Source organism: Mustela putorius, unplaced genomic scaffold, assembly GCF_011764305.1.
Source record: "Mustela putorius furo isolate JIRA1106 unplaced genomic scaffold, ASM1176430v1.1 tig00000275_pilon_pilon_pilon, whole genome shotgun sequence".
NCBI lineage: Eukaryota > Metazoa > Chordata > Mammalia > Carnivora > Mustelidae > Mustela > Mustela putorius.
This window is the reverse complement of record NW_025421341.1, coordinates 3,201,357-3,225,038: the sequence shown is the minus strand read 5'-3', so window position 1 is coordinate 3,225,038 and position 23,682 is coordinate 3,201,357. Positions and strand designations below refer to the sequence as shown.

At 41.3% G+C, this 23,682-nt stretch overlaps 1 protein-coding gene across 9 annotated transcripts in view; it reads left to right on the top strand.

Moving 5' to 3' along the window:
- ANKRD44 (ankyrin repeat domain 44) overlaps positions 1-23,682 on the top strand; it is a 310,102-nt gene that overhangs the window by 281,293 nt on the left and 5,127 nt on the right. For 7 of the 9 annotated variants that reach the window (XM_045078511.1, XM_013045696.2, XM_013045699.2 and 4 more), the window contains 9 exons: positions 1,256-1,343; positions 2,367-2,484; positions 3,799-4,015; positions 7,344-7,431; positions 14,871-14,954; positions 16,283-16,428; positions 16,868-16,950; positions 20,688-20,770; positions 21,984-22,075. In XM_045078511.1, the coding sequence (XP_044934446.1) occupies positions 1,256-1,343; positions 2,367-2,484; positions 3,799-4,015; positions 7,344-7,431; positions 14,871-14,954; positions 16,283-16,428; positions 16,868-16,950; positions 20,688-20,770; positions 21,984-22,075 (999 nt within the window). Of the gene's footprint in view, positions 1-1,255; positions 1,344-2,366; positions 2,485-3,798; positions 4,016-7,343; positions 7,432-14,870; positions 14,955-16,282; positions 16,429-16,867; positions 16,951-20,687; positions 20,771-21,983; positions 22,076-22,829; positions 22,866-23,682 lie in introns of all 9 variants that reach the window. The other 2 variants (XM_045078509.1, XM_045078510.1) reach the window with 1 other exon arrangement.

Sequence of the window (23,682 nt, the reverse complement as noted above, 5' to 3'; positions counted from 1 at the left end):
AGCCATGTTTTCTGTAAGGCTGTGCGTTCCATTCATCAAGCTGGAGGAAATACCTTAGCCCAGCGGGTCATCATCCTGGGAGGCTCGCTTCCCTGCCCTGGAGACACCGCCACTCCCCAAAGTAGCATCTCGATTGGTGCGCCCAGTAGTACAACCTTGCATTTTTTTAATAAATAAATAAATAAATATTTATTTATTTATTTATTTAACAGAGATCACAGGTAGGCAGAGAGGCAGGCAGAGAGAGAGGAGGAGGCAGGCTCCCCGCTGAGCAGAGAGCTTAATGTGGGGCTCGATCCCAGAACCCTGAGATCATGACCTGAGCCGAAGGCAGAGGCTTAACCCACTGAGCCACCCAGGCGCCCCCACAACCTTGTACTTGACCCCAGCTGGTCAAGGCTAACATTAGGGCCTGCTTTCCTGCCTACGGGCAGCCCCACCAGGGAGGGAAGGGGCGAGAGAGGTGGGGCAGCGCCTGGGAAGGGGTGAGGCGGGCCCTGGAGTCACAGCTCAGCCAGGGACAGACAGAGGGGACGGGAGGTGGCAGCCATGCGAGCCCCCGGGAGGCAGCGAAACCATGGGTTGTAGTTGGCGGAGCTCGTGGGCAGAGCTGTCCGGCAGCTGCGGGGGCACATCGGTGAGTCTCCTGCGAGCCGCTGGCCAGTCCAGGAGGGCCGAGCCGAGAGCTGCGTACCCCGGCCCGGTGGGAAGCTTCGTGCGCGTCGCCCGTCCCCAGTCCGCACCACTGCTTCCACGTCGGCCTCCACACGTGAAGCGACTGGGAGGGAAAGACGGCGGGACCCGTCCCGCGTCTCCCTTCCTCCGCTCCTCTGCTGCCCCCTTCCCTCCTCTCCTGCGCCCCTTCTCCATTCCTTCTTCTTAAAAAGGGCGGGAGGCAGGCTGGACACGGGGTTATAAGGAATTGGGTGACTCTCTTGGGGGAACACGACGAACAGCCGCACATTCGGGAGAGGCCACCAGTCCCACACGAGCACGTAAGAGAGGACATTGGTTTTCCGGAACAAACTCTCGGAACAGGAACAGGAAGAAGCTGGGGGAGGACCGAAGTGCCTGATGGGAAGGACGGGCCAAAAGAACCGAGTGACAGACGCTGGGGCGCCACCTGCCGGCGAGCCGGGGGAGCGCTGGCAGCGGCCACTGAAACGACTAACCTGAAGTCCAGATAAACTTGGCTTTGGAAGGGTATGTGTGGTGCTGGTCTGTTAAGACGAATGTCCGCTCTTTTCTTTTTCAGTAATTAACGGTCACACACTGTGTTTGCGGCTCTTACTAGAAATTGCAGACAACCCAGAAGCCATTGACGTGAAAGACGCCAAAGGACAGTGAGTGTTCTTCATCCGGGCCTGGGGGTGGCGGTTCTGTCCCAACGGGTCATGGGTCATGTTTGTTAGACAGCGAGGCGGGTGGACGCTGAGTTCTAGTCTGAGCTGCATGTTTGGGGGAAATTCATAGTTGAGAGCCCTAGAACAATGAGGGGGCTTTGCGCTGGAGCGCCGGAGCGTGCAGCCAAGGAGAGCGTGGAGAGGGGTGTATCTCGATGACAAGGAGCCAACCTTTCATGTCTGCGGCCGTGAGTCCTGGCCCTGCTTTCATTTGTTTCTTCTTCGTATCCGTTTTTACCCTCTTCTGAAGCTGCGCATTCCCATTTTTTAAACTAATGATGACAGTAGGACAGACCTCAAGAGGTTATCTCTATCATTAAAAAAAAACTTCATATTTTTATCATTTCTGAGTTTGTTTTTCCAAAGTATTTTCCATCTGTTAGCCCATCCCCCCACCCAGTCTTCGGGAAATGCGGCGCCAAAAACAAAGCATGGAATGACTCACCCCAGATGCATGAATTAGAGTCAGAGTTAAAACGAAAAGCTCACCTCCCGGGTCCCGACACTGTTTTTTTCCCTCTGGACTTGTCAGGCTTTTCTTCACGGCAAGGAAGCTTTGATGAACTAAAGTCTTAAGCAGACGTTCAAGGTAGAAGCTATGAAAGTAGAACTAAGATGATAGGAGCAAGAGAGCCTCCTGTGTAGACACGCCCCCTGCTCAGTGATTATTTGGAGAATATCAGGCAGTTTTGAAAATGATGGGATTAACATGAGCAGTTTGAGAAGGAACGTTCCCCTGTTCCACCTGGACCCCAACACCATTCCAGGCGGCCTTTACAGAGCAGGGATGGGGATAGCTTTCTCCATGCAGTGTGGAGTGAACTGGGGACACTCAAAATATTAAGCAATTGTTAAGAGGAGAGAGAAAGAGAAGAGAGATGGGTCCTCCTTCTGGAAGTAAGGGATGGGTTTTTGTTTGTTCGCTTTCCCTGATCTTCCTGCCTGGTTGATTTCTCTGCCTAGAACCCCGCTGATGCTTGCGGTGGCGTACGGACACATTGATGCTGTTTCACTGTTACTTGAAAAGGAAGCCAATGTAGATGCTGTTGACCTCATGGGCTGCACAGCTTTACACAGAGGGGTACGTGCCTTTCCTCGGCTTTAGTGAAGTAATTTTGCAGTGAGACCGTTTCCTCTTTTTCCCCCATATGAAGCTTTAGTAAAAAGGTTGTTCCCTAAGATAAGTAATTAATCTCAGCCAGTTGGTAGAACATGCAACTCTTGATCTCCGGGTCGCGGGTTGAAGACCCACATTGAGTACAGAGATGACAAAGAAAGAAAGAAAAAAAAGAGATCACAAAACCTTCTGCAAAGGTAAAATAACAGCTGCTCCTAGGTCCTGCTTTTCAGAGTTCATGTTAGATTGTGATAATGGATACACGAACACCCGCTGTTGGTGGGATTGGTTCTGGTTTGTGATTATGCACACATCCTAGAAAATTTGCAAAAAAAAAAAAAAAAGGCTCAAAGAAGAAAGTCACAATCACCGGTAATCTTACCCCCTGGAGATAACTACATTTCGGTGTATGTATCACCTGTCTTTTTTGCTGGATAGGGTTTGTTTTGAATTTAAAAAGAGAGAATACTGAAGATGCTATTTGGAACCTGGTTTTTTTCTCAAAGTAAATCAGGGACCTTTTTCCATGTCACTAAATGTTTTTCTGCCCCGTTATTCTAATCTCCCATTGTGTGCAGGAGGTGTAATTTATTCTGATGATTACCTAGTTTTCAGTGGCCATGCTATTTCTAATTGTTGCAAATGTTGGCCCATTCGCCACCGGAATTATGTATACTGTGGATGATTCTCCATACATATCTGCTGAAATCTTTCTAAAACATGCCAAACTAAATGAAACAAAACTAGAAATCATAAAGTTGCTGCGTGGGAATGGTGCCGAACACTGTGATGAATGAAAAGACAAACACTAAGTGGTCAATGTCATAATCACGGTTGACGTCTTCCTGTGGGCGGAGCACAGGCTGGGAGACTTTACTGTCTCGTTACAACCTGTGAGTCATTGTTGCTGTTCCCGCTTACAGGTAGAGGAAGTGAGGCACAGACAGGCAGATCGACGTGCCCAGGGTTCACAAGCGGGAAGCCGGGGCTCCACCTGTACCTTCCTGATTCGAAAAGCCGGGATCTTCCGCTCTAGCTTGAGACCCTTCAAGTTATTGTTCAGAGAGTCTAGAGATGTTGCTAAGATGCTGGTGTGTTTGCAGACTTCTCTGTCATGAATCTTGCTGGGATTGTCCCCCTCTGTCCTCTGACCTATCCCCGATAAGGCCCAGGCGTCTGTCCGCTCACTGGGAGCCGAGCCTCATATAGTCACCGCCTTGCTTCCTGCGTCTCTGCCCTTCTGAGATGTGTCTTGTGTTTTTCATTGCGATGCATCAGATTATGACAGGCCACGAGGAGTGTGTGCAAATGCTGCTGGAGCAAGAAGTGTCGATTCTGTGTAAAGACTCCAGAGGGAGGACCCCGCTGCACTACGCGGCTGCTCGTGGCCATGCCACGTGGCTGAGCGAGCTGCTCCAGATGGCGCTGTCCGAGGAGGACTGTTCTTTCAAAGACAACCAAGGCTACACGCCGCTGCACTGGGCTTGTTACAATGGTGAGTGCGTTGCCCTTTGACTGATTCCAGTAGATTCCCTACCTGGCATGGCTGTGGTCTCAGCGGAGGTGAGAATGTACTGTAATGTCCTAAACCATGGTTTCCGATCTTTCTGAACCTGTGATACCTTTTTTCTTTTTTGAGCTCTTCCCTTCATGACCACCATGATGCCCTATTTTTGTCAATCACCAACATGTAACTCGCACTCAGAACCTCCAGTGAGGTGAAGTAACTAATTTTAATCAGGGTTTTTAGTTTACCTGGGTAAAGGAGAGCGCCTACAAGGAATTAAAATAATACAGCTAAAAACAAACAAACAAATATGATGTAATAATCTGTTACAGTTGCCAACTAGTATACACATGATTTTTTTTTTTTGGCATTTCTTTTTATGTCCGATACCCCCTGTTTATTTAATTGCACTTGTTGTTTGGGAGATTTTAAATTTCTCATTTCACGTATTTGAGTAAAAAAAGAAAATGCATACTAATTGGAACATATTGGAAATACAGAAGTGCCTAAAGTTGTCTCCATTTCCAAATTTACCTTCTAATGTAATTCGGTAGGTATCTTTCATAATTTTCCTTTGAGAACAATAAATAAATACAAATTGTATATGCATCTATTTTTGAAAACTAGAATCATGTCACAAATATTAGATAACTTTCTTTTTGTTACTATTTACGCAAGTTTCTACTGGAGATATTCTCACAGATTGATATATATCAGTATCCGTGGGTCTTTTTCATGGTTGTTGCAGCAGGATACGTAGACATACATGTGAGTGTGTATACCAGAATTTATTGTTTATTCATACCAGATCCTTGCTGATGAGCATTCAGATTGGTTTCAGGTTTTTCCTGATTACAAACCATGCTTCAGTGTGTGTGTTCGTATTACAGTACCAGAAATTCTGTCAGTTAAGTTTCCAAAAGTGAAATTATTACCAGATCCTTGCTGATGAGCATTCAGATTGGTTTCAGGTTTTTCCTGATTACAAACCATGCTTCAGTGTGTGTGTTCGTATTACAGTACCAGAAATTCTGTCAGTTAAGTTTCCAAAAGTGAAATTATTAGTAAGAGAGCATGTATGTTTTTTAATTTTAGTGAATTACACCATATTGCTTTTCAAAAAGAGTATAAAAGTGTATTACTCCATCAGTAATATAAAACTTGCTACTTTCTTAAGCCTTTCCCAGCTCAAGACAATATCATCTTTTTTAAAATTTTTGTCAATTTGAAGGACAAGAAACAGGCACCTCATTATTTCAAATTGCATTTCTCTTATAGTATATTTATTTATGTATTTGAATTTCATTTTCCTCTTCTGTACATGCTTTTTTCATCTGTTGCCCATTTTTTTCCTATTGAGTTCATCATTTCTCATATGTTTGTAGAAGTACCTTGTCTTAGAAATAGGAACCCTCCACTTGTTATATATGCTGCAAATGTTTTCTCTCTGTCTATCATGTGTCTTTGTTCCTTGTTTATGAAACCCTTTTCTATGCAGAGGTTTTGAACTTTTATTAGTTAAATCTGTCAAATTTTTTCTTTTATTGCACAAAGGTTTCCAATCTTGTTTAAGAAACTCTCCCCCCCCCCATTTTATGTGGATAAATTCCCAAATATTTGGTTTCTATAATTTTATTTTTCCATTTTCAATTCTTCTATTAAAATTTTCACTCAGAAACTCTGATTATTGGGACCAAAAAGGGTTTGGGGCGCTCTCATATATTGACGTCAGACCTTCATTATAGTCCTCCTTGTTTCAGTGAGAGCAAGTTTTCTCCTGTTCAGCCGTTGGCAGGTTATTTTTTTTCCACTTACTAATGGATGAGAGCTCCCTAACCACCATCTGAGTCAAGCTGTGAGAGCTCTCTAGCACTAGAAAACCTACCGGAAGGGGAAGACACATTAAGAGTGCTGATTACAGTCCACATCCTCTCCCGCAGAGCCAGGTGGGGTGGGGAGAGCAGGTCTCTCTGTTCTTAGGCCACTGCAGGTGCACACAGGGAAGGAGGATCTGTCCTTTCCCAAGCAATCTCCTTTCCAGTACAGTCTTCTAGATCTAGGGCTCAAGCTCCCATCTTCCCAGATCCCTTCCACTGAGCACTTTGAATATTGACGTTTGTGCAAGCGTCCCCAGTCCTCCCTACATAGACCTTAGGTTAGGATTCATAATGGTCTCCAAGGAATGGTAGGTTTAGGTGCTGCCCTAAGAGAAGTCCTTTGGGGAGGGATTCATACTCCTAGAGGGGTTGAAGTGTTTGGGACTATTTGAGTGAGGGCTGGATGTAGTTGGAAAGCTAAACAGTGTAACTTGAATAAAGTTAGGGGATTTTATATTCATTACTTCATATGCCTCTCCATCCTCCTAAAAGCAGTTTCAGCTTTCTTCTCTACAGGTTCAAGAAAGGTGGGACTTGTATTTTAGCACTTAAAATTATCCAATCTACATAATTCTGGGATAGATCATAAGTGAACTCTAATTTAGCGCTAAATTCAGCTAAGAAGAGGTTCAGGACAATAGTCTGTATTCCAAAGCCAAACAGCATCGCCTTCTTGCTCCTCTTGCTCAAGGCACATTGTCTCACCAACCATAGTTAGGTCTTTTATCAACCAAAAACTCCATGATCCTGTGACATGAGAAACTGAGATTCCCAGATCCAAGTGGGTTGCCTAAGTCATATAACAAGTAAGAAGACAGAACTGGGGCCTTACTCAACTCAAAATCGGTTGATTTAGAAAATATTGTCCTTTTGTTGAAAATAATCCCTCACACTCATTAATCTGCTTATTAAAAAAAATACTTATTGGGTGCATTCTGTTTGCCAGGAATTGGTCCTGGTGCCATTTTAAACCCTTCCATTGTATTTTATAGTCAAAGCCCTTTCACCAGCATTGCCTCAAATACGGTTTTCTATCAGTCGCATCTTCTTTCCTGAATTAGGTTGCAGAATTGGAAGTGGGAGAAAGGAGAATTTCCTGTTGCAAACATGGGCAAACTGAGGCATACCTATGCCAGGCATCTCTCTCCTGAGAGCTGAGAAGGACCTCGAATCTATTCTACTTGCAAATGAGGTCCCTTCTTTCTCTCTTTCTCTCCTCTAGAACATATGGCCTTCCCTGTTTCATTATGTCTCCGAACACCTGTGAGCATAATTAATGACATTGTGGCATTTTGTTTATTCCGTGGAGAATGACTATTCAGCCAATTCAGGGAAATTCATAAGCCAGAATTCAGTACTTAACAACAGCAACAAAAATAGACTGTGTTGAACAAAATTTCTTTCTTAGAAGCTCTCTAAATTCTGTTGATTCCTTGCAGGTAATGAAAACTGTATAGAGGTACTTCTGGAGCAAAAATGTTTTCGCAAATTTATCGGTAATCCCTTCACTCCACTGCACTGTGCAATGTAAGTAGAAATGCTGGGACTTGATGGTGTTGCCTTAATCCTTTTAACTATATACAGAGAGGTTGCTTCTCTGGGAAGGGACAGGCTTTTACACTATAGGTAAGACCAATGTATTCCACTTTGCAGCTAAAGGCAAATGGGTCTGATAGCAGAGTGTGGTCCTGAGCATTAATGATTTTCCAGGAGCTTTTTGTGGAGTGCCCAGGTTCCCAGGCAGGTCACATGGTACCTGAGAGAAACTACATGAAGGGTTCTGGGTGATTAAGAGGCACATTGCGCCCCAGGTGGGGAGCTCTCCAGAGATGACACACATTTGTGTACCAAATTCTAAACACAAGTTGGGATTAACAGCAATATACCTATGGATGATTAGAAGACATTTTATGCCAGGAAGACTTTTTGTATATTGTAATTCTCCATTCTTCCTGCGTTATAAGTTCTTTATCGATAAATGCACTTTTTTCTGCCACCTCATGGCATGAACCATCGTTGAGCGTGTACAGTGACTTCAGGGCAGACTTTCGTGGTAGGCCTGGGGGAACATGGGCTTCTGGGGCCTGCTTCATCTTTGCATTGTCTGCGGGCTTCACGTGCCGCTGATCATTTGATTGAAAGATACTGCAGGCATAAAGCGGATGAATAAAGAAAGTAAGGAGTAAAGGGTAGGGGTGATTTTAAACCTGAAGGAACCATGTCTTTGTCACTTTGGTACCCCCCAAAAATCTAACATGATCCCTTGCATAAGTGGTGTGCAGTAAACTCCTTCCAGGATGTAGGGGTTCTGAAGAAATGCTGGGGTTCCAGTATGTGTGCCATTAGAACTGTTCAGATGATTAAAGAAGACATTTCAAGTGATACCAACTTTATTTTACACTTCATGAAGCAGACAGTTTCCACTTGCAAGAGATCAGAGAACTGCAGAGTGAGGCAGAAAACCGGAAGTTTCCACAAAATCACAGGAAACAGGGAAGAGAAGGAGTAAGAATACCTGATTACTAGGGTTACGTGTCTGGCCTTATTTGAGGTCTCAGAGGAATGGGGCCATCACCCATATCACTTGGTAATTATTCATGAGTTAACTAGATGGTCTGACCTCGGGGAAGATGGAACATTTACAAGAACATGAAACCTGAAAGGTAAGGGGTATTTTGCTGATGTTGTTTCCCAGGATCAGTGGTGCCCAGCCTACTGAGTAGGTTCATGTGGGATCAGTTGGCAGTTCTTCCTCCCCACTTTGATCAACCTCTGGTCAACCAAGAGGTTTGGGCAAAGGTGATGTTGCAAGTTATTCTCAGCTACCATTGTCTCTTTGGGTCTCAGTCTCTAGTTCACAGGAGACGATGTCGGATCTTCATTCTAGTTGGAGGGAGACCATATGTTACCTGGCTTATGGCTGCATCCACTCATCCAGAACCCTTGAGAGAACAGATGAGGAAGATAATTATTAATAGTAAAAGTATTCCTAATGTTTGCAGGCATGCCTGACCCAGGGTCCCCATGAGCCAAACCAACTAGAATTGCTGAAGTTAAAAATAATCCCAGAGAGGACAATTCTTGAAGCCGGTTGTCCTGTTGATCAACTTATGCATTTATTTACTTGTCAAAAATATCAAAAGATTTTAAAATACTTAGTCAAATAGGATCATAGGTCACTGTGCAACAGTGTTTAGTTAACCATTCAACTGAAGTGATACAGATACGGACATTAAAGATAAATAGAGAAAGTTAGGTAATGGCTCAAAAACAAACCAAAAACCTCCATACCTCTTCTAGTGTTAAGAAGACCGGGATTCCTTTTTTTTTTTTTTTTAAGATTTCATTTATTTATTTGACAGACAGAGATCACAGGTAGGCAGAGAGGCAGGCAGAGAGAGAGAGAGAGAGAGAGGGAAGCAGGCTCCCCTCTGAGCAGAGAGCGCAATGCAGGACTCGATCCCAGGACCCTGAGATCGTGACCTGAGCTGAAGGCAGAGACTTTAACCCACTGAGCCACCCAGGCACCCCAAGAAGACTGGGTTTTCTTAAGTAATTAAGGATACATTAAAAATTTATAAATAAAATATAAATAAACATATAAATATTTTAATTTATAATATAAAAATAAATATAAACTATAAATAAAAAATAAAAATAGTTTATAAAAATAAATTAAAGATTGAGCAAGATAGCCTAAAGCACAGTAAATTATTTTGGTAAGACACAGAATCTGCTTTTCAGGAGGGTTACTTAAGAGGTTAATAAAAGGGGCACCTGGGTGGCTCAGTGGGTTAAAGCCTCCGCCTTTGGCTCAGGTCATGATCCTGGGACTGAGTCCCACATCCGGCTCTCTGCTCAGCGGGGAGCCTGCTTCCTCCTCTCTCTCTCTTCCTTGCTGCCTACTTGTGATCTCAATCTGTCACATAAATAAATTTTTTAAAAAAATTTTTTTAAAAAGAGGTTAAAAAGCAACAGAAGAACTTTACTTACATTTTCTTATTAAAAGCAGATCAGTAATCTAAGGGGGAAAAAAACCTTTGTTCCTTTAACAGAGAGAAAACCAAATTCTAATTTTGCACTAGTGTACTTTTGATATTAAAACTCATTTTTTTAAACTTAAGTAAATCCATTCCAATCTTCGCCAGCTTGACCACAGAGAATTCCTTTTCCTAGATTCCTCTTCCACAGAGTTTTACATCCATTCCACAGAGCTTTTACATCCATTCAGATTTTGTCCTAAGTTTTCCCTCTCTTTCTCATTCCAGAAAAAAACAACAAATAATCATTTTACTTTAAGACAAAATTCCTTTCTCTTTTTTCTTAGCAAAAAAAATAAATAAATAAAAAACCAAAAACCATGTCTTTCATACCTTTCCTTAGCCAAAAAAAAAAATACATTCTACTTTTATTATCTATTTTTCTTAAAATTATTTTCTGTCATCCTTATTATTTCTAAATAGTTTTAATTGATTAAAATTTTTAACCCCTAGAATCCTTAATGACTAGTGAAAACTAAGAGGTAAGCACTAGTGAATTGTCAGTTCCATTAGCATTCTGTGGATTAGCAAACACATAAATAAGCTTCCTAATTCCTAGGAGTACATTCTTCTTCATGATCCATATTTCAATGTGTTATAAAACACGTTTACTAATGGAGCCAAATATCTGTAGTTCCTCTGTCAAAGGAAGCCAAAAGTGGATAAATCTATGTTCGGTGATAATGTTTCAGAGTTTTATATTAATTGGAAATGATCCAGGAGTCAATGAATATGCGTCATTTAAAGTATCTCAGTTTAACTGAGGTTTCCCATTACCAAAAACATTTTGGAAACTATTTTTAAGTATACATACCATAAAGCATGATTGTTGTCAAAAGTTTACTTATAAAGTTTTACCTTACTTATATCTATTTAATTTACTTGTTCTTAATGATTATGTTTAGATCACTCGTGAAAACTCTGAGATTTTAAACAGCTAACTATCATTTTAAATTATCTTTCTGATTGACAAATTCTGTAACAGTGATAACATGAGCTTATTTGACCTTTAGTAAACCTAGGTAGAATAAAAGTTTTACCTCTGCATTATAAGTGCTAATAACTCTGAATACATGCCCGTTTTAATTACACCAACTAACCTAGAACTAGTCTTTGTTTACCAAAGATTAACCCAGATCATTTGAACCTGGAAAACATTTAACTCAAATATAGAAACTCAGTTTCTATATTTCTGAAAATATATATGACTTATGTAAGTGCTCTTTTCATTATCTTATTTTATTTTTATTTATTAGGGGGCACAGGGAGAGGGAGAGAGAGAATCTTGAGGAAGCCCCGTACCCAGTGGAGCCCCACGCAGGGGCTCAGACTCACAACCCTGAGATCATGACCTGAGCCGAAACCAAGAATCAGCCGCTTAACTGACAGGCACCCCAAGTGCTTAATGTTCTTTAAGCCAATTAAATAGAGCTCTTTACGACTTAATTTTGACAATACCATCTGGAGATAGAAAACAACATAATGTACGTACATAGACATACATACACACATAGATGGACACGAACAGAAATCTTAATAACTTTTTTCTTTTTTCCTTTTTTTATTTACATATAATATATTTATTTGTTTCAGGGGTATAGGTCTGTGAATCATCAGTCTTACATAACTTTTGTTTTTAAATTTTAGGCTTTAAGCAGGTATGATAATGCAAAATTTAACCTAGTTTATTTAAAAAACAAAACAAAAGCACAGATCCAGATTGTGTTTCTAGCAAATGGAATAGGTGAAGGTTATCTGCTCAGATGGCTTAAACTTTCTACTAATATTGAGAAAACTTGAGATTTTTTTATTTTTTTTTTAATTCCAGTATAGTTAATATATAATGTTGGTTTGGGGGGGGGGTGTTTTTAAGTTTTATTTAAAGTAAATTCTGTGCCTGGTGTGGGGCTTGAACTCAAGACCCTGAGATCAAGAGTGGCATGCTCCACTGACTGAGCCGGCCAGGTGCCCTTAAGTTTTTATTCATATGCCAGTTAGTTAACATACAGTGTTATATTCATTTCATGTGTACAATATAGCGATTCAACAATTCCATACATTACCCAGTGCCCATCAAGACTTAAGATTTTTTATTTCCCTAGTTTCCAAATACCCTTTATTTTTTTTCCTCCTTTTTTCTGATCGCAGTTATCTCTCTGAAATGTGCATTTCAAAGAGAGGGCCTGGAAAGGAGTTCCTGGAGAAGACCAGGTAGAGCTCAAAGGCACAAGGAAGGAAAGCAAGATCCTCCAAGAGGGATTTTCCAATACCTATAAGCCTTTTGAGATGAGTAAGAGAGGTTTTGGATTGGTAAAACAGATAAGCAAGCTTTTTCTGTTCTTTAAAAACTCAGTTTGCAAGGCAAAGAGAGTTGATTTTAATTCCTCAAAGAAAGGGGGCCTGACCTGTTCATCCAATGACATTCTCTTTAATTTTCTTCTTTGTATCAAGGAGAAGATCTTCCTTCAACTGAGGTAGAAATCAAACGATTCCTTTGTTCTAGATTTAGAGCTGTTTGTCTTTAGAATGCCCCCCCAGTCCCTACCCCTCACCCCATACATAGCTTCATTTTAGCTTACGGGGAAGGCCTAAAGAAAGTCACAATTAGACTCTGAATACCAGCTGCCTATTTGGCCAACTTCTGACCAATGGTAAAGCTACTTTAAAAAAAGAAGGGGAAAAAAAGGCCTTTCAGTATCTTGCCCGGTTTCAGCCAGGATGAACAATACCTATTCCTGGCATCACTGAACAACCCATGAATGCAAGATCTCCTCAAAGATGGTGCAAAAGATGCTGCTTTCCCAAGATCCAGAGCTACTTCCCCAAGAAAGTCAAAAGAAAGAAGGATTTAGGACCAACAAGGCCATAGCAGTCCCTGGGAGAGAAAAGGATCAGTAACCAGTGGCCCTCTCACAACCAAATAAACAAGAGTCTGAATTTGGAAAAGAAGGGACAACACGAAATTATACCTTCCCCCCTTGACCAGCCGCCAGAGAGACCAGGAAAGCTGAATCTGGTGAGAATTCTCACCATTTGCCCAACCCTGCTGGTTTTCCCAGGTCCCAAAATGCAGGCTCTGGAGTCAGTGGCGTTTAAAGTAGAGAGTCGTGTCCTGGCATCTACCAGAATTTGGCAAGAATTTTCTATTAATTTTAATTTTACTTCCCCTTAAGTGTTAGAATAACTGGTAGCAGTTGATTGGAGAATTGTTTGGTGTCTCGTCAACACCGGAAGGGGTCCTTACAGGGGCCCTTCGTTGAGGGTATATGTGGGGGCATTTGAGCCGCTATCAGAGGATTTGCACAAAACCTTCTAGGACAATCTTTCTTCCAGTGTCCTGATGGATTGCAAATGAGACACCAGTTTCTGAGTCAGTGTTTTGATGATGGTGCAATGAGGGAAGCCTAGGTGCGGTTTGGGGTTTCTGGCCTTGGAGCCGTTGCAGCAATAAAGCCATTAACTTTGCGAAGACTTGTTTCTGACCCTGTCGCCCCTTCGCAGCGGAAATTCAGGTAGAGAATTCCTAGACTGTGAGCACTGAGGTAAAGAAGGATAGAGGGCAGCAGCAGGAGTCATTTCAGGCTGAACACTCTTTGTTTTAGGTACCTCTTGTGTCTTTAGTTTTTCATTAGCCTTGGCAGTGGACCTTTCAGTGAAGCTGTTTTGGAAGCTTGAAGCTTTTTGGAAGCTTCTGCATACCAGTCACAATAGGTATCCCATTCTGTTTGTTGATTTGGGAACCCTTGCTTTCAAGTGTAGTTCTTAAATGAATGATCTTATCTAACTGGAATATTCCCCATGCTGGTCATTGTAGTTCTGGGTCGTGTAAGTAAGATTTTGCCATTTTTGTAGATAACTATGGCAGCCACGGTTTGTGGACATAAAATAAGCAAGTGTTCTGGGAGGCAGAATGCTCTGTTCTCTGAAACTCGAGGATCTCGTTTTTTTAGCGAAGGCTTGAGTCTCTTGGAGCCAAATTAATACCTGAAAGAGATGTGCCACTGGGTTTGGGATCTGTGTGGTGTTGGGATTCAGTGTACCTTGTTGCATGGAAATTTTCTTGAGGTTGGCGAGTGACCCACTGTCAGTCTAGCCTGTTCCGTAACTGACTTATTCTATGGTGGGAGTCTTAGATGTCTGTGGCGAGCACTCTAACGGCTTTTAAGTGCTCAACCCACGCCCATCCATTTTGTGGCTTTGCCTTCCGAGGTTCTCATTAACTATAGATCGTTTACTCTTCACAAGCTTTCTTTACCAGGGTGGACACCCAAATGGCTTTTAAGAGTTCAGCTCTTCCCTATATAGACATTAATGTGCTATGGGTCAAAACAGTCTGTGGTTTTGTCTTCATTTACAAATCTCCCAATGGCTTACGCTGTGGGCTGACCTAAAGGTCCCTGTTAGTCTGCTATTGTTGTGGATTCCCACTCTGGCTGTCCCAGAGCCTTTCCTGCATCACATAATCTTTCTGGGAACTTTCCCTTAAAAAGTTTTGGAAAAAGTTTGTTTGGCTTAGAGAGTTACACACAAGGAGGCAGACCTCAAATCCAAGAGTGACCCACCCTTAGCCCTTGGCAGCAAGAGGAACAGTGGACTCAGAGGGTTCGGCAGGTACTTTGTCTCCGTGTCCGCTCCTCTCGGCTGTGAGGAGTCAACTTCAAATCCCACCTCGTCACTAAAACGGTTCAGAAGGACTCCTGAGAGTGAGACTGCCTGCCTCAGGAAACGTTAAGTGAAGTTTATCTGTAGGACCTAAATTGTCTCCTTGAATTATTTGAACAGAACAGAAAGCACAGAGATTTGCACCAGACATTTTTTAATGTGTCTGATTGTTAAATATACGGTGCCTGGGAAGATGGAGTAGGAAGGCATATATAATTTTTTTTAATGTTAAATTTTTTAATGTAAAATCTATTTTCATTTTAGAATAAATGACCATGAGAATTGTGCATCATTGCTTCTCGGGGCCATAGATGCCAGTATTGTCAATTGCAGAGATGACAAAGGCAGGTAAGTGACCCTAAGGCGGCAGGCTTCTTGTCTTGATCAGTCTTAGTCTCTGCTTTGTGGTTGCAAAGTAGCCAAACACTTGTTACTTTTTAATTGAAAAAGTAACATAAAAGCATGGTTTTTATTTTTTTTTTAATTATTTTGTTTCCGTAATAATAATCTCTATACCCAACATGGGGCTCAAACTTAAAACCCTGAGATCAAGAGTCACATGCTCTACCTCGTGAACCAGCCAGGCACCTCTAAAAGCATGGCTTTTAAAAATTAAATATAATAAAGGGTATATAATTAGAAGAAATTACTCTTAGTCTTTTCTTCCATCTAGAAAACTACCTTAAACTATTCTTTTAAAATTTTTATATCCTCTCCAATATTTTCTGTACATAGCTATAACCATATATGAAAATATATGCTCATGTTCTTTTTATGCAAATAGGAGAATTCTATTGCAGTGCTCTGCTTTTAGTGTATCTTGGAGAACTTTTCATGCCAGAATATATAGATTTATCATATTCTTTTTAAAGCTGGATATCACTTCATTGAATGGACAGACATTTATTCAGCCTGCCTTCTTTTATAGAACATTTAGTTGTTTCTAATATTTTACTATGAAACAGCCTAGTATTTTATGTGTCTGTTCACATGACCAAGTATGTCTTGGAGATGAAGTTTTAGATTTATTTTTTTTTATTAAATTGATTTATTTATTTTCAGAAAAAACAGTATTCATTATTTTTTCACCACACCCAGTGCTCCATGCAATCCGTGCCCTCTATAATTTTTAATTTTTAATTTAGATTTAATTTTTAATTTTGATAAATAATACAATCTCTTAGAAAAATCAACTCTCCATATTAGATAATGGAGACTTTTTTATTATTTAAATACCCAACTATCTGCAAATTTAAGGCTCAATTTTGAAAGTATCCTTTTTAAGTAATCTCTACAGCCAGTGTGGGGCTCAAACTCACGACCCCAAGTTCAAGAGTCACGTACTCTACCGACTGAGCCAGACAGGCACTCCAAATCTGAAAATATCTTTATCAAAAATGAGAAGTCACTGGAACTCAACATCAAAGGATCAGTAAAGATGCTGATTTTATTATCAGGGCCACCACTGCCACCCTCCAAATCTAGGGGGCGCCATTCACATAGGTGACCGTTCAGTGTCCACACAGAATGGACTTGAGAGAAGGCCTAATTGTTATTTCTGTAAACTGAGAAGTTTTAAGTCCCTGGGATGACACTGTGCCCATGTTTCTCAGGCGTATACAGAGAGAGTGTTGCGTTTAAAGGGAGCTAGAATCCTATTTGTTTTCCATCATCAGGACACCCCTGCATGCGGCGGCATTCGCTGACCACGTGGAGTGCTTGCAGCTTCTTCTGAGACACAATGCAGAAGTGAATGCAGCAGATAATTCAGGGAAAACAGCACTGATGATGGCGGCCGAGAACGGGCAGGCAGGCGCTGTGGGTATGTGCTCGGCTGGCGGGCTTCGTGCTCAGGCCCAACCCAACCGCAGTAACTTTGTAAAACCAAGAAACCAGTTAGTGTCTTGGTATATGCATGTAAAGAAGGCCAACGTTTTATTTAAGCCACTCGATTCTACTTGCTAATTGTCTTCAGTCCCCTGTTACTTGATAACTGGTGGACCTTGTCTTTGAACAATAAAAGAACTCAACATTGAGAGACCAAATACAGCAACAGAATTATTTTACCTGGAAATAACAAAGCTACAAAGATGATTACAATGAATGTCTGTAGACCTTGGATTTCAACAGAACAATAGGGCAATACATTTTTCCTTTTTCTCTTTAAAAACATTAGCTATGATGATGTGTCCATACTAATTTGAATGTGTTATTGTAATTAGCATGTCACCCAAGTAACTCTCTTTTGGCTTTTTCTGTAGATATTTTGGTGAACAGTGCCCTGGCTGATCTGACTGTCAAGGATAAAGACTTGAATACATCCTTACATCTGGCTAGTAGCAAAGTATGTAAATGAATTTGAAACACTGTTACTTCGGGTTGTAATCATACTCATACCGTTAAACCACTTAAATGCTATCTCAGAAGTGTGTACCATGGCTCATAAGATGTGCGTTTTCTCAGGGTGTTGTCCACTGTCAGCAGGATGGAAGGGGAAGAAGCCACAGGGCAGACCCACGTAGGGGTTGACGAGGATATGCTTTCCAGGGCATTGGCCACCTCCATTCTTACGCAGTCTGTCTCCTGATGTTGCCACTCCCTCTGTCTCTAGGGGGTGTAGTACCACATCAGAGAGAAAGCCCAAATTCATAAAATTATGAATGAAAAGGGAGAGATCACATCTAAGACCAAGGAAGTAGAAACAATCATCAGAAGTTATTATCAACAGTTATATGCCAATAAGCTTATCAACCTAGATGAAATGGATGCATTCCTCGAAAACTATAAACTCCCAAAATTGAACCAGGAAGAAATCGACAACCTGAACAGACCGATATCTAATAACAAGATTGAAGCAGTGATCAAAAACCTCCCAAAAAACAAGAGCCCAGGACCTGACGGATTCCCTGGGGAATTCTACCAAATTTTCAAAGAAGAAATAACACCTATTCTCCTGAAGCTGTTTCAAAAAATTGGAGCAGAAAGAAAACTTTCAGACTCTTTTTATGAAGCCAGCATTACCCTGATCCCCAAACCAGGCCAAGACCCTACCAAAAAGGAGAATTTTAGACCAATATCACTGATGAATATGGATGCTAAGATTCTCAACAAGATCCTAGCCAACAGGATCCAACAGCACATTAAAAAGATTATCCACCATGGTCAGGTGGGATTCGTCCCTGGGCTACAAGGATGGTTCAACATTCGCAAATCAATCAATGTGATACAACAAATTAATATGAGAAGAGAGAAGAACCACATGGTGCTCTCAATTGATGCAGAAAAAGCATTTGACAAAATCCAGCATCCGTTCCTGATTAAAACACTTCAAAGTATAGGGATAGAGGGAACATTTCTGAACCTCATCAAATCTATCTATGAAAGACCCACAGCAAATATCATCCTCAATGGGAAAAAGCTTGCAGCCTTCCCGTTGAGATCAGGAACACGACAAGGATGCCCACTTTCACCACTCTTGTTCAACATAGTATTAGAAGTCCTAGCAACAGCAATCAGACAACAAAGAGAAATAAAAGGTATCCAAATTGGCAATGAAGAAGTCAAACTCTCTCTCTTCACAGATGACATGATTCTTTATATGGAAAACCCAAAAAACTCCACCCCCAAACTACTACTCATACAGCAATTCAGCAACGTGGCAGGATACAAATCAAATGTGCAGAAATCAGTGGCTTTCTTATACACTAACAATGAAAATACAGAAAGGGAAATTAGAGAATCGATTCCATTTACTATAGCACCAAGAACCATAAGATACCTGGGAATAAACCTAACCAAATAGGTAAAGGATCTGCACTCGAGGAACTACAGAACACTCATGAAAGAAACTGAAGAAGACACAAAAAGATGGAAGACCGTTCCATGCTCTTGGATCGGAAGAATAAACATTGTTAAAAGGTCTATTCTGCCTAGAGCAATCTATACTTTTAATACCATTCCGATCAAAATTCCACATCAACTTGGGTTTAAACACAGGTTAGGACCTTAGTTATGTGGCTTCTTAAATACAACCAGGTCCACTTGTTTTCATTTTGTTCCCTTTGAAGACATTGTAATTTATAACACAGCCCCAAAAATACTCTCCTCGGAGGCAAATAAGTGCGTTCGTGTGCATTTCTACCCTTTGCCCTTTTATTCCTGGTCCACAGTTCAATGCAAGGAATGTGTTCGAGGTTTTTTGTTTTTCTTTTCTTTTTTTAAGAGCATTGTGTTCACATGTAGCTCAAGATTCCTGCTTCCATAAAAGATAAATGGTATATAAATATACACAATTTTACAAAAACAAGATCATGTTTTAAAACCTTAAAACCTGCTTTTGTTCCTGAATTGTATTTTATGAAGCTTTTTTTAAAGACTTATTTATTTTAGAGAGACAGAGAGAGCGGGGGGAAGGGCAAAGGGAGAGAATCTTAAAGCAGACCCCCTGCTGAAGCCCGTGAGCTCATTACCTGAGCCGAAATCAAGAGTTCGATGCTTAACGGACAGAGTCCCCCACACAACCCATGAATATCTTTCTTTTAGATATCAAATTGTATCACGTTTTAGAAAACATATGGTATTCTACCTTAAGAATGTGCCATCCTTTATTCCAACCATCCTCAGTGGTTAGACATTTGCTTGTTTTCAAACATATGCTACTATAGGTGGTGCTAATTGTAGAGAATTTTTTTTTTTAAGAATTCTTACTTGTTCCTTTAAGATAGATTCCTAAATGTAAAACCATTGAGTCTATAGCTGTGAAGATTTTTCAGCCCAAATGTACCTCTCATAAGATCACAACCATTTACCCTCCACCGGCAGTGCGTGACAAGGACAACTCCATGGACATTTCTGGGGCTCCCTTATAAGGCATTATAGTGTGTGACTGTAGTTAACACCAGTGGTAGTGGTTGGCGTCAACATGGTGTTAAAGGTGTCCTCTGTGGTACCAGATGCTTTGGCTGTTCCTTTCAGCCGTTGTACTTTCTCACTTCTTGCTCTGGGAAGCCCGTGGAAACCCCAGAAAGGGCTCCATTTCATGAAGTTTATTTCAAAGTGTAGTGTTTTCAGGAAGAGAAGTTCAGTGCTCTTCAAACTTGATTATGCAAAAGGAATCACCAGAGGCTCTTGTCAAAATGCAGGTCTAGAGTGGGGCCTGAGATTCAACGTTTCTGACTCCCAGGTTGCTGGTCTGTGCGCCACACTTTGAGGATCAAAGTTAAGGAAACCAGGGCATAGACCTGAAATCGTAGAAGGGTCTCTAGACTTTTCAGTTAATTTTTTTTTTAATTATCAACCATCTCCTTTAAGATACAAGCAGGTATCTTGCCCTGATTGAGGAAGAAAAGAAGGAGCTTTCCTGACAGTCGTTTTCCAGCATGAAGCAGTTCACAGTGATAAGTGATACTGATAACAGACATCATGGAGATTTCAAGGGTAGATGGGTCCCTGAAGTGGTCAGTGAAGGCTTGAGGAAGGAGATGGGACTTGACATATGTTTAAAAAGTAGCGCTGATGGATGTAAAAGGCTGCTTCTAATTCTCCTCTCTGTTTGCCAGTTGGCTTTGCTGAGCTAGCTTCTGCCTCAGCTCTCTCAACAGTACTGCTGCAGTGATCTTCGAAATATTAATATATATTTTTTAAAGATTTCACTTTATTTATCTGATAGAGAGAGAGAATGTGAGAGAGGGAACACAAGCAGGAGGAGTGGGAGAGGGAGAAGCAGGCTTCCCGCCCAGCAGGAAGCCCTATGTGGGCCTGGATCCCAGGACTCTGGGATCATGCCCTGAGTGGAAGGCAGCCGCTTAACCGACTGAGCCACCCAGGTGCCCCACTATATTAATATTTTAGATCAAGTTTACATTATTCAAGTCCTAAGACCTTACCTAGAATCTTTAAGAGTCTAGGGTCCTTTAACCATTTGCTTTTTAGAAGAAAAAGGAATTACTCAGAAAGTTGCCTTATAAAATGTTTTTAGGCAAATGATGTTCAGTTTAAATTTAAAGCCCAATGAAGTAATTTTTCAGGAGCCTTTCTCTGTTTCTGTCCCGTGTTTCTTACCATTTTTTTTTTCTTCATTAGGGTCATGAAAAATGTGCCTTGTTAATACTTGACAAGATACAAGATGAGAGCCTTATTAATGCAAAAAATAATGCACTGCAGACGTAAGTGTGACTTCTAAAGTTTGATTTGGACCCAGATTCATAGTCGTTGATTTGGTAAATATTTAGAGTATCCTGTGTACCAGAGAATACAGTGGTGAAAAACACAGACCTGGCTTCCCCTTCACGAAGTTTAGAGTCACATACCTACAAACGCTGACCAAGCTAGACATTTTTTTTTTAAGATTTTATTTATTTATTTATTTGACAGAGATCACAAGTAGGCAGAGAGGCAGCCAGAGAGAGAGGAGGTAGCAGGCTCCCTGCTGAGCAGAAAGCCAGATGCGGGGCTCTATCCCAGGACCCTGGGATCATGACCTGAACTGAAAGCAGAGGCTTTAACCTACTGAGCCACCCAGGCACACCAAGCTAGACATTTTTAGTTAGAATCTTTATTTTGTTATGCCTTCATGGAATTTTGTAATATAATATATTAGCATTATGTGTTCTTACTGGAAAATGACAGTTTTATAAATCATGTTCTCAGAATACATTTGAAGAGTTTCTAAGCAGTTTGTCTTCGTTATATTTTAATATAGTTCAGTGTACTCCTCAGCATGAAAGACCTAAATCTGATTCATTTCCCATTTTAGGAAATTACCTACATTTAAGGGCAAAGGAATATTGGGATTTTTTTTCCCGTTAAGTTTCTTAAGAAGTGTATAGCAGAAATGAATATACTGGGTTTGACATTATTCTTTAAGGTATTCTAAATTCAACAAAATATCATTTAGTACATTTAGTAATAACAGGGAGGTTTAAGATAAATATATATGGGTGATATTAATACCAGTCATCTTGATGTACCGTGTGAAACAGTGACTCAAATGCTGAGGTAGAAAGGAAGGTAGAAAGCAAGCTAGAGCTTACGTTCCTTTTCTGGCTTCCTGTTTACTGTCATTGAGGTCATTTGAGATCCAGAATATTTGTCATATCTGCAGAGAAATCTGGGCCGACATGGAAAAAGAGTTGAAGGTTAACACCTGGAAAAGATCTGGTCGACAAATATTTTTATTATAAAAAAGTAATAATATGCACGTATTTTCTTAAGTATTTATTTTATATTTATATATAAATCTACTTTATATTTATATATATTATATTTATTAAGTATTTTCTTAAGCATTTTCTTCCTTTTGGCAATGCAGCTCCCCACAATGACACGTTCTCACACAAATCCGTATCCCAGTTGACGCTGGCTGCTGTCTTCTTTCAGACCTCTCCACGTTGCTGCACGAAACGGCTTGAAGGTGGTGGTTGAGGAGCTGTTGGCCAAAGGGGCCTGTGTACTCGCTGTGGATGAAAACGGTAAGTGGGAACGGTAAGCAGTTGCGCAGGTGCCTTCCCTGTGCTGTGAAGCCGGGGGAAGTGAGGATGATAGGTGCTCATTAAAAAGGCAGTAAGAATTCTCTCCCCCTTGGCAGTTTCTGTGTGTGAGACATCCAACAGGGATAGTCTGTCCTGTCTGTCTTTGTAAAACACGTGATCCACGCACAGCCCACCAGTGCCTTCCATTCTGCATGTGACACCAGCAGCTCCTCTCTAACCCCTCAGCGTGGCGGCTCAGCCCTTTTGGACACACTGAAAAGCTGGCAGACGGGCATTCAGAATTCTAACTGCGTGCGCTGGAGAGTTAGAGACCACACATGGCATTAGTGCATGCTCAAGGGCTCCGAGAAAGACCGAGGTCTTTGTATTTCAGTTCATTCTGAGATCAAACTTTTTTTTTTCTTTTTAAAGAACAGATCAAAACTCATATTCTCAGTAAGGATATTTGGGGAGCATGAGTACAATTTTTAAATGACTTTCTAGGCTTGAAAGCTTCTCCTGATCTCTGTAACATTCCTTTTCTAAATGAACTCTCAACAGAAGCTTTCTACTCTGCTTCCTTGGAAAGTGAATGAATAACAGAATTATGTGAAATACCATTTTAAGCACAATACCTATTAACCATGGGGAGTGAAAGACGAATTTCTGGATATTTATGAATGATGTAATTTTTTCAATGTGTCATTAATTGTGGCATTTATCATTAACACAACTCAATTAATGCTTATTACAGGTATTGGAACTAGCAGCCCATGCCTGTTTCTCAGAAGTAAGCATTAGCCATATGACATCATTAGCTAATTCCTACTAGCTTTTGTTTTGCAGCCCCGTTTATCCTAGCATGTACCCCCCTCCGTCCCCAGCCTGACTCATCTAGGAGGTGCAGAAAGTTCCCTGTCGCCTCCTCTCCTCGGTTGTCCCTCCTTCCTTTCCCTCGCCCCCTTACCACTATTATGTAGCTTAGGGTTGGCATGCAGAAGTACACAGTTTTTTCTTCAAAATGGCCCAGAGAGCTCAAAAGAAATCAGTCGTGTCTTTCTCCGTGCTGCATCTGAGGCTTCCCCTGCCAACAGCAATCTTAGGAACGAGAGCCCTGGATCAGTGGAGCTGAGGCCTTTCTGGAGCTCACTTGCATCCCAGAGGCCTGGGAACAGTCTGAGGCAGTTCTGTCCAGCACGACACTCATAAATCCTTTACTCCTCCGGGACTTGCATGGGACGGAAGGTTCAGATTCCCGTCTGTTCTTACTTGGTTCCATGCTGCAGAGAGGAACCATCTGTTGGGGGCTGGGGGAGGGGCAGAAACTCTCCAATGTTGATAGGAGTTGACGAAATGTGGAGTTTTATCACACTAGCCACTAGCTCTGAATAAATAAGGGAAGCGTAATAGGAAATCTGCGGGTGGAGGGCATAGGCTGACCCTTTCAGGTCAGTGGAATGAAGGTTGGATAAGGGCGGTAATTAAGTCACAGAATGTATCTACCTCCCCCTGCACGTGTTAAGTTAGTTTTCTCTTCCGGATGGGACCCATCAAGTCTAAATGGTGGCGAATGACAGGACTCCAGAACCATTTTCCCACACCAATCA